Source organism: Elephas maximus, chromosome 3, assembly GCF_024166365.1.
Source record: "Elephas maximus indicus isolate mEleMax1 chromosome 3, mEleMax1 primary haplotype, whole genome shotgun sequence".
NCBI lineage: Eukaryota > Metazoa > Chordata > Mammalia > Proboscidea > Elephantidae > Elephas > Elephas maximus.
The window spans coordinates 95,393,294-95,408,405 of record NC_064821.1 but is presented as its reverse complement, the minus strand read 5'-3'; the positions used below and the strand labels follow the sequence as shown (position 1 = coordinate 95,408,405).

At 37.3% G+C, this 15,112-nt stretch overlaps 1 protein-coding gene across 4 annotated transcripts in view; it reads right to left on the bottom strand.

The window, feature by feature from the left end:
- The window catches only part of ZFYVE9 (zinc finger FYVE-type containing 9), a 230,502-nt gene that overhangs the window by 45,419 nt on the left and 169,971 nt on the right, over nucleotides 1–15,112 (bottom strand). For all 4 annotated transcript variants that reach the window (XM_049875155.1, XM_049875153.1, XM_049875157.1 and 1 more), the window contains one exon: nucleotides 14,887–15,042. In XM_049875155.1, the coding sequence (XP_049731112.1) occupies nucleotides 14,887–15,042 (156 nt within the window). The remainder of the gene's footprint in view (nucleotides 1–14,886; nucleotides 15,043–15,112) is intronic.

The following is a 15,112-nucleotide window of genomic DNA, read 5'->3' as shown; positions in this document are numbered from 1 at the left end:
AGGCCCTAGAATCTATTACTGACCCATTTCTCCACAGACGCTGATCTCCCTTCTGCCTCCACCACCTACCACCTGCCTCCCCCACATCCTAATCACACTCAGATTCTTCATCATGTCCCTGCGCATGATCATATCTTTTATTCTTTAAAAACTTAAATTCTTTAAAAGAAAGAAGTAGGTCTTCATTACTCCTAATTAGTGATTTAGTTTAGACTGTCATTTACCACCTCATCTATAAACAAATAATGTTCCACAAGCGTAGATACTGGCAAAAATAAAACACTAGGTATAAGGACTTGACAAAGAAAAGCTTCCATTTGAAGACATCTAGGGCTCTTGAACTCATGAAGTCTATTATATAGGAACTTACAGGTAGTTCTCTATGGAAACAATAAATATAACTGTGCATTCTACAGTACCAAACAGTGATCTTAAAATTCTCTTTAGACTACATCAAATAAATTTTAGATTTAAATCCCCTCAATTAAAAAGGCTTTAAAGCCAAGCTAACCAACTGAATTAATCCTGTATTTTCCAAGACCACTGAAGAATCCATATAACTAAAACAGATGCCAAATCTTGCTTCTGAGCTTTAACAGGCTAGCAAGGATGTCAAATGCTTTTTATCAATAGATTTAAAAAAAATTACATGGCGTTAATTAGGTGATCAACAGTCCAGTGCTACTTGGTTAACAAGGCAGGTGCCAGTATCCTGAATTTTGCAGGTCTATTTTACACTGAGCAAATAATCCAAGAAGCTGTACTATATGAAGTAGAACGCAGCATCAGGATTGGAGGAAGGCTCATTAACAACCTGTGATATGCAGATGACAACCTTGCTTCCTGAAAGTGAAGAGGACTTGAAGCACTGATGAAGATCAAAGACTACAGCCTTCAGGATGGATTACAACTCAGCATAAAGAAAACAAAAGTCCTCACAACTAGGCCAATAAGCAACATCATGATAAATGGAGAAAAGACTGAACTTGTCAAGGATTTTATTTTACTTGAGTACACAATCAACACCCATGGAAGCAGCAACCAAGAAATCAAACAACGTATTGGACTGGGCAAATCTGCTGCAAAAGACCTGTTAAAAAGCAAAGATGTCACTTTGAGAACTAAGATGCACCTGACCCAAGCCACAGACAGTATTTTCAATCCCGTTATATGTATGTGAAAGCTGGACAATGAATAAGGAAGACCAAAGAAGAACTGATGTCTTTGAATTACAGTGTTGGTGAAGAATATTGAGTATACCATGAACTGCCAGAAGAACAAACAAATCTGTCTTGGAAGAAGTACAACCAGAATGCTCCTTAGAAGGGAGCACGATAAGACTTCATTTTACTGACTTTGGATATGTTATCAGGAAGGACCAATCCCTGGAGAAGGCATCATGCTTGGTAGAGGGTCAGCGAAAAAGAAGACCCTCAACAGGATGGATTGACACGATGGCTGCAAAAATGGGCTCAAACATAGCAACAACTGTGAAGATGGCACAGGACCAGGCAGTTTTTCATTCTGTTGTACACAGGGGTGCTATGAGTCCAAACTGACTCAATGGCAATTTTCCATCTCAAATTTGGAATTTACACTTTAGAGGTATTACAAAGAGCCATCTTTAAGTTCACTTGAAATACAACTTAAATATCTATGTGACAACAGCTTCCTTTTGGTTTCAAAGCATATTTAACAATCTTTACACCAACCCAGAACAGTTTCCAAGTACCAGTCAATGGTTCACTTATTTCAAGAAATACTAATATTTCCAAATATTAATATAACTAAACCTCGAGCCATCAAAAGAATTCAGATAATTCCTTAGAGTTCGCTGTACTACAATAAGCCACAGTTAAGCATAAGGGCTTTGTAAAATGTCATTCCCTTGGCTCAGGGCATCTGTGAGTTTAGCATGTAACTTCAAAAAACTCAAGAGGCAGCACATGGCTTCTTATGGTTCAAAACAGGATTTAGAGATAACACAGCTGAGTTCAAGCCTGGGGTCAGCCACTTACCAGCTGTGTGTGATCTTGGGCAAGTTATTTCTGCCCTCAGCACCTCTCATGTTCTTGTGTAAATGAAAACAACAGTAAGAATCTCAGAGGTATAGTTAAGAAGAAAAAAACAGTGCACATAAAGCAATGAATGCACTGCCTATCATGTAGCGAGTGATCATAAATAATTCCACATAGCTTCAGTCATCAGTTGAAAAATCACTTTGTAAAGCAGTATCATGACTCTTAAAGAACAATACAAAATTAATTTAATTTACTAAAAAAAGGTTCACAATAAAATGAAAAACAATACTCTTAACAATGAAATAACATTCTTCAACTAGAAAAACAATACAAGAAAATTGCTAATGACTGTAAAAACACTGATGAGATTCCTCTTTTTCCGGGAGACATGTTGGTTGGCAAACCTTTTTTTTCTTATTTTGCTGATGAAAAAGTGACATGCTTCAGAAATTCTAAAGATTATAAGCAGTGTAATTTTTGTGTCCCTGAGAAATAACAGCAAGCTATTAAGATCTGAAACAATTACTTGAATATCGGTTGATCAAGCATCTACCATATGCACGCACTGCTAGATGCCAATTCTAAATAAGCAGTATTGTTGTTAGTTGCCATCAAGCTGGTTCTTACCCGTGGTGACCCCACATGTGCAGAATAGAACTGCTCCACGGGGTTTTTAAGGCTGCGACCTTTCAGAAGCAGATTACCAGACCCGTTTTCTGAGGTGCCTATGGGTGGATATGAGCTGCCAATGTTTTGGTTAGTAGACCAGTGCTTAACCATTTGCATGCATCACCCAGATACCAATCCAAAAAAAGCAATATATATGTGTATAAAAATTAAAAGGAACCCTGGTGGTGTAGTGGTTAAGAGCTATGGTTGCTAACCAAAAGGTTGGCAGTTTGAATTTACCAGGTGCTCCTTGGAAATCCTGTGGGGCAGTTCTACCCTATCCTATAGGGTCGCTATGAGTCCGAATCAACTTTACGGCAACAGGTTTGATGTTTTTTTCTTTGGTTTTTCATGTTTTTATAAACTTTCTAAATGAATCATTTGTGTTGATTAGTCACATTCTTCTAATGACTACTTTTTAAAAATTCTCCGGTATTTTTATTCCCGTAATTCACTTATAGTTTTTCTTCTAAATACTTGTGGGGATACGGAATGAGCAAGAGATGGTAGTTTAAAAAATACTTAAAATAGTTTTTTTTTTTTCCTAAGTTAAAGTGAGTATATTCTGAGAATGAGATAACATTAAACATTAAAAAATTAAGATCACATACAATTAAGGCATAATTTTACTAGCAAGAGTTATGAAGTTATCAATAAAAATAAAAAAAGATGAATGTAACTTACTAATAATATACGAAGAGTTATACAGTGCCTTGTAAGTTTACAAAGCCTTTTGATAAATCTACTTAAGAAAGAAATTTAAAGTCAACCAAGAGTTCATTTGGGTTAATTCAATTGGCCACAATTTAAAAACACAAGATAAGAAAAACTTTAGAATGAGAGTAGGTGACAAAAAAGAGATAATAAGAAGTGACCTGCTTGAGTAACACAAGGCATTTCTTTCTTTCTCTGGGGACAAAAGACACTAAGTTTCAGAAACATTTTTAGGTTCATCTAAATAGTATTTTACCATATCTCCAAGTCACAATGGGAGCCAAGGTGTCAGGAATAATTAGTACAACATTTCAACACCCAAAGTATTCTCTCAGGACTCCTTTCTTTCTGGTGCTTTTCCACTAAATGACAGAAAATGTTACTCAGTGACATGAAATCAACTCATTCATTCCTTCAATCAACAGTTTTTATTAAAGACTTTCCAATATGCTGGACTGCTGTGGTGCTGGTACACAGATTTGAGCCAGACAGATAAAAAACCTTGTACTACGCTCTAATGGGGAGAGACAAATGATTTGTTAGTCAAGTTAGTGATAAAAGCTTTGAAGAAAACAAAACACAGTCATGTGACAGACTGATAGGGGGAGGTGAGAAAATCTCACTGAGGAGGAAACATTTAAGTATAGACCTAAATAAAGAGAAGCCAGCCAAATAAAGATCTGGAAGAAGACCATTTCAGGTCATAGAACAGTAAGTGCAAGGAAATGAGTCTGATAGGTTCAAAGGTCACAAAGATGACCAATGCAGCTAAAGCAAACTATATAGTAGTAACAGTTACGGTCAAAGAGGTCTTTACTAGCTAGATTATGAAGGGTCTTGAAGTCCAAAGTAAGGAGTTTGGATTTTATTCTAATTGCAGTGGGAAGCTACTGCTTGGTTTAAGACAGTTTCAACTCTGCAATCCTATCTATCACTATGCTATATAAATGTGCTCTCAATTCTCAAAGATTAGGGCTAGGACACCTGAGGAATAGTGGAGGAAAGACAAATAGGTCTGCATACATAGAATTGCAGATGACTGAATGGGGACAATAAGCAGAGTTTTCAAATGTAAAATGATTTAACTTGCAAGGTCAATGATATTTACATTCTGTGTTTATAATTGTCTTCCTGCTTTGTTTAGAGGATAAATCTAAAAGTTTAAATCAATAAGAGTATCAACCTTATTATGCCCATGTAAATATTAATCAATTCAGACTAATATTTCTCTTGAATTAATAATTTTCTTGAGGAGAGAAATATTAAATTGAAAGACAACACCGAGAAATGTACCCGAGGAAGCAGCACAGAAAAACAAAGAGATACATAATACGAAAGAACAGTTAAGAGCTCCCAAGGATTTCAGAGACTCCAGCATCAAAAAGGAGTTCCAAAAGATGACAATGGAGGAAATGAAATATTCAAAAAGATAACTAAAAATTTTCCATATAATTAAGAAAGAAATGTGCTCTTCAGATCAAAAGTCTACTTTGAGTAGTAGCAAGAAAAATAAAAATAAATCCACATATATACTGATATTCAAAATCAGTGCCAAGGTAATACAATTAAGAAAAAAAAGAACTTCGAACCATACTTTGCTCCCCGTACAAAAATGAACGCATAATGCGTCACAGACCGATGCATAAGAGGTACAACTAGAAAACTTCCAGAAAAAAAGCAGAAGACAATCTTTGTGACCTTGGGTGAAATAAAGACTTTTTAGACAGGAAACTGAAAGCATAAACCATAAAAGAAAAAACTGACACACTGGATTTCATCAAAATTTACAACTTCTACTTTTCAAAAGACACACACAGTGAAGAAAATAAAAAGACAAGCCATGGACTGGAACATTTGCATAACACGTATCTGAAAATTAACTTGTACCTAAAATCTGTAAAGACCTCCTAAAACTCAATTAAGAAAACAAATAACCCGATTTTTAAAATGAGCCGAAGAAGAGATACAGCTGGCAAATAAGCATATGGAAAGATGCTAAATATCATTAGTCATTAGGGAAATACAAATTAAAGCCACAATGAGATATCACTACACATCTACCAGAAAAGCAAAAAACAAAATAACAAAAATTGGCAGTAGCAGGTGCTGGTAAAAATCTAGAACAATTGGAACTTTTAATACACTACTGATGAGTGGAAAAGCAAATTGCAGTACAACCATTCATACAATGGAATACCACTCAGCAATAAAAAGATGGAATTACTGATACGTGCAACCATATGGATGAATCTAAAAAGCATTACACTAAGTGAAATAAACCAAACACAAAAGGATGATTCCATCTATACAACATTCTAGAAAAGGTAAAAGTACAGGGAAAGTAATCAGAGGAATAGTTGCCAAGGACTACGGGTCAGGGGAGAGGGTTGAACATAAAGGGACATGAGGGAAGGTTTGGAGGTGAGGAAAATATTTTATATCTTGATTTTGGTAGTTACATGACTATATGTGTTTACCTAAACTCACTGAACTATATACCTAAAAAAGGGGAATTTCACTGAATATAAATTATACCTCAGTAAACCTGACCAAAAATAAAATTCAGACAGAACCTTAGTAGTGGGTTTCCAGAAAATCAAGGTTAAAGAGACAATCCTAAGCGCCACAAAAGAAAAAAGACAAATAACTACCTATAAAGGAAAAACAATTAGATCGCAGCAGATACCAGAAGATGATAAACTAATATTGCTAAAGGAAAAAAGGATGAAAGGACAGACAGACAGAACTCTGTTAACTTGGAATTTTATAACTAAATTATCCTTCAAGAGTGATAGCAAAATAAAAAATTTTAGACATACAAAGACTAAGGAAATTTACCAGCCATAGAATTAATAAAATGATGTATCTCAGCAAGAAAAGCAAACCTAAAAGGAAACATAGGATACTAAAACAATAGCGAGTTCAGCTACAGAGGAAAATAGGCTGGTAAATTTAGTTAATATCTGAATATAAACAAAACTAATTTTTTTCTTTTACAAAGATTAACAACAAACAACAGTAAGAGGGTATTAAATGAGTATGCTAAGGTCTGTGTCATGGTTGGGGAAATACTGTGTAGTAGGTAGAATTCTAAAGGAGCCCCGTGGCACAGTGGTTAAGCACTCAGCTGCTAACAAAAAGGTCAGAGGTTCAAACCCACCAGCCGCTCCGAGGGACAAAGATGTGGCAGTCTGCTTCCCTAAAGATTTACAGCCTTGGAAATCCTTAAGAGGCATTTCTGTTCTGTCCTATAGGGTCATTGTGAATTGGAATCGACTTGATGGTTCTAGATGGAATTCTAAGATGGCCTCCAAGATTCCCACTGCCTGATATTCTGTGCCTTGTCTAATTCCCTTCCACTGAGTGGGCAGCACCTATGAATATGATGGGATTATCATTCCCATGATTAGGTTACTAATCTGCTGACCTGAGTTAATCAAAAGAGAGATTACCTTAGGGCTGACCTGGTTCTATAAACCCTTTAAATCTAGGTCTAGAGGTCAGAGAGATAGGTAGTCAGAGATTGAAAGCAGAGAGAGGCATATTCCTGCTGGCCTGGAAAAAAGCAGCCATCGATGCTGCAAAGTGCCTATAAGGGCAAGAACTTCAAGCTCCTCTAGGAGCTGAGAGCAGTCTCCACCTGAGAAGTAGCAAAAAATGGGACTGTAGGAAACTAAATTCTTCTAATAACCTAAACGAACTTAGAAGAGGACCCCAAGCTCCAAACGAGAACCACCAAAGCACAGCTGAAGCTTTGATTGCAGCCTTGAGACACCCAGAGAGGAGGATCCAGCCTAGCCGTACCTGACCCACAGCAACCGTGAGATAAAAAAATCTCTGTTGTTTTAAGCCACTAATCCTGTGGTAATTTGGTATGCAGTGATCAAAAACTAATGTTGTTGTTAGCTGCCACTGAGTCCGCCCCTGACTCACAGTGACCCCAGGTACAATGGAGCGAAATGCTGCCTATTCATGTGCCATGCCCATGACTGGACTATATGACCCACAGGGTTTCCACTGGCTGAGTTTTAAAAGCAGATAGCCAGGCCTTTCTTCCTAGTTCATCTTATTCTGGAAGCTCTGCTGAAACTTGTTCAGCATCATAGTAACATGCAAGCTGCCAATGACAGACAAGTGGGTGGTGACTTGCATGCAGCGCACTGGCCAGGCATCAAATCTGAGTCTCCCACGTGGAGGGCAAGAATTCTGTGAATGAACTACCAATGCACTCATTATTTCTTCCGGCTGCCACAACAAAATACCACAAGGTAGACAGCTTTAAAGAATAGCAATTTATTGTCTCACAATAAACAAATGTATTTAACATATGTACATAGAAAACTAACACAAAAACAACTGTTTGAAGAAGGTCACAGTCAAGCATGAATGTTTAAAAAATTAAAAGAATTCCCAATACTAATAGCAAAATGGATGAAGGACATAACTAGGGATTTCATAGAAGACAAAAATGCAATGCCAATAAATACATGAATATATGCTCAGTCACAATAATCAGTTACATGTAAATCAAAATGAGATACCATTTTATACCCACCAGATGGGCAAAAATGAAAATTCTGTATATCAAATGTTGGCAACTCTTATACACTGGGGATGAGGGTGGATAGGTATAAACTGATAAACCATTCTGGAAAATAATTTGACATTATCTAATGAAGTTGAAGATGTCCACACCCTACAAGCCAGCAATTCTAGTGCTAAGTGTACAAGTATAAGAATTTTGAAGAGCACTGTAAGAATAACAATAAACCGGCAAGAGCAGTAAACTGTCTATCAGAAAGAGAATTACCACATTTTTACATAAATAATGCACACTTTCTACGTTTGTTCATCCTGCCCCCACAGAGTATTTTCTCAAGCACCTCTAGGCCAATTTTTTTGCATATTGCTATAAAAAATTAGCATAGCATGCTTATAAAAATACCTAAGGGGGGAGGGTGTGGTTGACAAAGTAGAAAGTGCACGTTATCTGCATAAAATATGGTAATAAATCTCAGTATATCTGTGTTGTGAATAGAAAATAGTAGCCTAAAAATGAATGAACTAGAGCTACCAAAGCTATTTATTAATGTCATAAACATAAAGTGGAATGAAAAAAGAAAACCACACCTGGATCAAAGGAGAATGAAGAACACCAAGGACACAAGGTAATCACGAGCCCAAGAGACGGAAAGGGCCCCATGAACCAGAGACTACAGCATCCTGAGACCAGAAGAACTAGATGGTGCCCAGCTACAACCGATGACTGCCCTTACAGGGAGTACAACAGAGAACCCCTGAGGGAGCAGGAGAGCAGTGGGATGCAGACCCCAAATTCTCATAAAAAGACCAGACTGAATGGTCTGACTGAAACTGGAAGGACCCTGGTGGTCATGGCCCCCAGACCTTCTGCTGGCCCAGGACAGGAACCATTCCTGAAGCCAACTCTTTAGACATGGATTGGACTGGACAATGGGTTGGAGCAGGATGCCGGTGAGGAGTGAGCTTCTTGGATCAGGTGGACACTTGAGACTATGTTGGCATCTCCTGCCTGGAGGGGAGATGAGAGGGTAGAGGGGGTTAGAAGCTGGCGAAACGGACACAAAAAGAGAGAGTGGAAGGAGAGAGCGGGCTGTCTCATTAGGGAGAGAGTAATTGGGAGTATGTAGCAAGGTGTATATAAGTTTTTATGTGAGACTGACTTGATTTGTAAACTTTCACTTAAAGCACAATAAAAATTAAAAAAAAAAACAAAACACCTAAGATATATACAGTGTGAAACCGTTTATATAAAGTTTAAAAACATGCAAAATAATGATATACAGCTTGGAGATGCAAACATTTGTGAGAAAATTATAAAGAAAAGTGCAACACAAGATTGAAGATAATCATTAGCCAGGAGTTGGGGATGGGAAGTTTGGCAGGATGTAATTAGGAAAGTGAACAGAAAGCTTCAATGGATTAGTAATTTTTTATTTCCAAGTTGGGTATTTTGTTTAGGAGTAGTTATTTTGTTATTCCGTTGTGGGGTGTACAATTAACTTTACCTAAAGAATTCGATCTCTGTCCTTTTTTTCCTGAGAGATAACCTCTAAACCCTTGGAATTTCCCAAGCGATTGGAATATTTTTTATGCTAAAATGGTGACTGTTTGGCTGCCGGCCCCACCATGTGATATCAGCCTGACCTCAGGAAAGTGGGGCTGGGAGGTTGAATTCAACTACATCGGCGGCAATTCAACCAATCATCCTATGAATGAAACCCTGATAAAAACTCGCAGCACTGAAGCTTGGGTGAGCATGCTGGTTGTTAAAAGACATTCATGCATCCCTTGGGATATGTAAGCTCTATTTAGAGGATCCTCCCAGACCCTGTCCTATGTGTCTCTTCGTTTGTATCCTTTTTACTATAATGTAACTATAGTTTTACTATAATAAAACTAATGGTAAGTATAGTGCTTTCCTGAGTTCTGTGAGTTATTCTAGTGAATTATCAAACCCAAGGTGGTGATGTGAACCTCTGAATTTGTAGCCAGCAGGCCAGAAGTGAGGAGGGCCTAGGGATCCTGAGCTTACAGCTGGCATCCTGAAGGGGTAGTGAGAACTGCCAAATTTATAGTCAACAGGTCAGAAGTGAGGGTGTTGTGAGGAACCCCAAGCTTGCAGCTCGTGGCTGGTGTCTGCAGTCCCGGGACGACTTGGCAGCGTGGAGGACTGTGTTCTTTAACTTGTAAGATCTAAACTAGCTCTGGTGCTTAGGTTAGTAAGAAAACAACTGCATTTGCAGTTGGTGTGAGACAGGGTATTTAAAGTGTATACTGGAGGAGATAACACACTCCTATCTGTCAGTTTGTTGTACTGTGCAGGACTTCAAACCAGTTTGTTCCTGTCCGAACCCCTACTGATAATTTGCATTTCTAACAAGTTCTCTGCTGAGAATTTGCATTTCCACCCCAGATACACTGAATCTCCATTTTAACAAGATCCCCAGATGATTCTTATGTATAACTTCCTGGAAACTTGGTAGTTTCCAGTGGCTTCTACAATGGACTCAGGTACACTAATGATCATGAAGATGGTACAGGACCAGGTAACGTTTCAGTCTACTTGTACACGGGGTTGCATAATAAAACTATTACATTCAGAGTCAGAGTTGACCTGATGGCAACTGACAATAATCTGAGGAAAGAAACACGCACACACCCACCTTATAGGTTTCACAGCGCATATAAATATTACATATGTTCCTTTGTACATACCAAATAATTTTTTAAAGGTAAAGCATTAAAGCAGTTCAGAAGGAGACATTACTTCTGACTGGGAAGATCATCAGGGAAGAATTCATGGAGAAAGTGGCTTTTGAGTAAGACTTCAGAGAACTGAAAGGATTCAGAGAGTTGGGATGGTTGGGACTGAGGGTAATGAAGGGTAATGGGTAATGAAGGGGGAAATCATGAGGATATATAAAGAACCAAGAAATGCTTAGTTTGGCTACAGTGGAAGTATAGGAGACTACCAGTGGGAAATGAGACTGAAAATACAGGATCAGATCATACAGAGTACTGAATGTTGGTAGCACAGAATTTATAAAGGCAGTACAAAACCAATAAAAGTTTTTGAATAACAGAGGGAAATAACCAGAGACTAAGTCCAGAAAAAATAATCTGGTAGATACAAGTCTCATTTCGTTCAAATCTGTGTTCACAATGTATGTTTGCAAAATACAGGTATAAACCATGGAGGAAGGGAAGGAGAATGGTGAAAAACAGTGTACAATCTAGAAACTCTCTAGAATGACACTTCTCACAAATTACAATCTTTCTCCTCACTGTAGAAAGCAGAAGCAACTACGTTATGACTAATAATAATAATGTATACTAAATAAGAACTACACACCCACATACATTACTATTAAACACATGTATTCTAGATTTTAAAAATCCATAGGAAATTATAAAGAAAGTTCATTCAAGGGCTCCTCAAGTTTTCTGAGTAATTTATGGCAGAGTCCTGGTGGTGCAGGGGTTAAGTGCTCAGCTGCTAACCGAAAGGTTGGCGGTTTGAACCCACCAGCTGCTCCATGGGAGAAAGATGTGGCAGTCTGCCTCCATAAAGATTATGGCTGTGAAAATCCTATGGGGGCAGTTCTACACTGTCCTATAGGGTCACTGTGAGTCAGAATCAACTTGATGGCAAGTTTTTTTTTTTTTTTTTAAACCACTAAGCAAGTGATAGAAGGAGCCCTGGTTAAGTGCTTAACTGCTAACTGAAACGTTGGTGACTGGAACCTGGGCGAAAGACCTGGCGATCAGCTTCTGTAAAGATTATAGCCAAGAAAATCCTATGGGGAAGTTCTACTCTGTCACGTGGGTCACTATGAGTCAGAATTGACTTGACAGCACCTAACAACAACTACAAGAAGTAAGTGATAGAATATTCAAAGACTTCACACTCAGAAATTTATGATACAATTTGTTGACCCTACAGAATGTGCTACACAAAGGAGAAAAATAATGAATTAGAACCATTTTAGAGCACCTAAAATATTTTCCACTTATAAAAAAACCATAATGAATTGTATCAAGCTACTACCTTGACTGTCTAAAAACAGGATTCTTGATAAAATATACACAGCACACAGATATTATGCACAACTGCTGTATAATTTTAAAAGAACTGCTGTACTATTAATAGATACACAGAGGATCTACCGCCTGAGATTCATATCCATATATTCATCTGTCACTTACACACCTCCTTCTGATGTTCAGTTACTTCAAATTCGGCCCAGTGAACAAAGAACTCAGCTCCCACTACTCCGCCAAATCTGCTGCGTTTCTATATCCCATCTCACTGAGGCGCCCAACCCAGAAATCTAAGTCAACTTTACCTGTACCCTCTCGCCCGCATCCAAGTAGTTACCGGCTCCTATTGAGATGTAACTTATCATTGTCTTTCAGAGCTCTCCAGCACTGTTTATTCTCACTGCCATTACCTTAATTTAAACCCTGGCAATTTCTTAATTTCTTGCTGGATTCCTACAATAATAGCATTTTTAAATATCTATTTTATTGAAGTGGAATTTAAATGCAATAAAATCCACAGATTTTTAGTGAATGATTCAATGAGTTTTGACAAATATAAACACCCATGTAACCACTATCCCAGTTAAGATATAGAACATGTACCTCATCCCAGAAAGTTCCCCTGGGCCCCAGGCAGGCAGTGATCTCATTTTTTTCACTACAGATTCATTCTGCCTGTCCCAGAGACTAATATAAATGGGATCATGCAATATGTACTTCTCTCTGCTTGGCTTCTTTTGCTCAGCATAATAACCATGAGATGCATCCATGTTGTTGTGTACATTAACAGTTTGTTCGTTTTTTATTCTTAAGCAGTATTTTAGTGTCTCAGTACACCCAATTTTCTTATCCACTGCAATAGCGTCTTAACTGGTCTCCCTACCTTCAAACTCATAGACTTTGATTCATTTTTACTGCTTTTAGAGTCATCTTTCTAAAATGCAAATCTGATTATGTCAATTATCTTCTTAAATTCTTTTAATGGTTCCCCATTGTCTACAAAGGAAAAGACCAACTTCTATTCATGAACCTTCCATGCCCTAGTCCCTGATACCCTCTCAAATCCCACATGAACATGCAATCACACAATGTCATTTGTCTAGTTAAGAGTTTTTACATGTGAATACATTCAAATTGAAGTGAAAAGTCAATGTTTCAGGTCATTTCTGGAACTAAGTTCAGGCCCAGTTATATGGCCTGGAGGCTCTGGATGACACAGTAAACGCTGAAGAGTACAGTGTGGTCCATTTCCTGTGTGTCACTTTGCCTTTATGTAAGATTATGCCTAAATTATCACAGAGTCTAAGTAAGACGTACAGGCATAATCTTTTTATGCATGAGCTATAATCACATTAAAATGTAATTTTGTATCTTGCTGTGTACTTATTATTTCAAGAGCATTTCCATATTATTACATTCTTTTCATAAATGTTACCTTTAATGGCTAAAACACATTCTAGAAGAGACACATATATCTAATAAATATAACACAGTTAAACTTTTCACCTACAGCTAGACATTTAGGTTACTTCTAAATTTCTGTGTTAAATTTAGATACTGCTGCAATGAATGCTTCCATGTACAAAAGTGTATATTTTGGATAATTTCTTTGGGATAGAATCCCACAAGGGAAGTGATTGCATTAGAAAGGTATGAATAATTTGTTTTAATATTTTTATAAAATAATATCAAATAATACATGAAAATAGTTTTAATCCCTTGACCATCCTCACCACCCCTTCTAACTCTTGTTTCTCAATCTCTTTAGTAGTCACTTGTTTTAGTTCCTATATATAAACTACTCTTTCCCTATTTATCAACTATAAAACAAACGTAGGTATTATTTATAGGCTTCCTATCATAATAAATGAGAACTTAGCTTAACTATACCTCTCTTAACTCCTCTGTTACATCATGGGAAGGCTAACTGTAATGTCAAATAATACACTTAAATATATACAGTTGATCTTCATTATTCATAAATCACCTATTCAATAAACATACTTGCAGTGCTTTTGCAGACATGCAGAGCAGCAAAAAATTACCAGCTACGTCTAAGAAATTCAGTGTTCGTGGGAACTTTGTAACAAATAACTACTGTGAATGAGGAGAGTCAACTGATCAACTGCATTTCCTTCTCTCTCAACTTTTGACAGTGATCTCTTTACGTCAGTAACCCCAGTCTTCCCCAACTTCTGTTGCTATACCTTTACTTTTATAGCACAACAGTTATAACATTTATAATTCAGTCTGAAATCACAATGGAGTCTGTCATGTTAGTTATTTTTTAAAATTGAAAAATCAGCAAGGAATGCTTACATTGTGATTATATAAATATTAACTGAATAGTCAAGGAATAAGTTGTTTTCTTCTAACAGGTACCAATGTCATGAATCCTAAGCCACCCAAAAGAAAATATTCTTATACCAAGGTCAAAGGCTTCTCTTACAACTTTTATTCCATCCTTTGTAAAATAACAACAGCCAGAGGTAAAGAACTAAAATTTATAATTTCCTCAAACCATGGCAATTTCTAATATGCCACTAATTATCAAAGTCCAATGCTATGCTTCCAAATTTAAGACTAATATTTTGTACCTCATAGCGACCTTATAGGACAGAGCAGAATTGCCCTATAGGTTTTCCAAGACTGTAATTTTTATGGAAGCAGATCACCAGGTCTTTCTACAGCACAGTGGCTGGTGGATTCCACTGCCCACCTTCTGTCTGGCAGCCAAGCATGTAACCACTGTACCACCCGCAACCCTTAGGGTCACTATGAGTTGGAACTGACTCGACAGCAGCGGAGTTAATGGGATTTTGTATCTGAGTCCAAAAAAAATTTTTACCATCTATAAATAGCGCAAAGCCAAACAGACTAAGTCATAAAGCATTCCCACCTGCTAGGGCATCCCGATAAAGCTGCACAAAGTGATTAAAGATGTCCTTTGGCAAACACTTCTCATCCGGTAGACACTGTAGGAGAATGACTATTTCAGACTGACCCACTGCATGCATTCCCTTGGTTGTGAAACACCAGCACTTTCTGTTCACATCTAGAGATGAAATAAAAATATAAAAATAAAGACATTCTTTCAATCTTTACTCTTAAAAAAGAGGCACAAA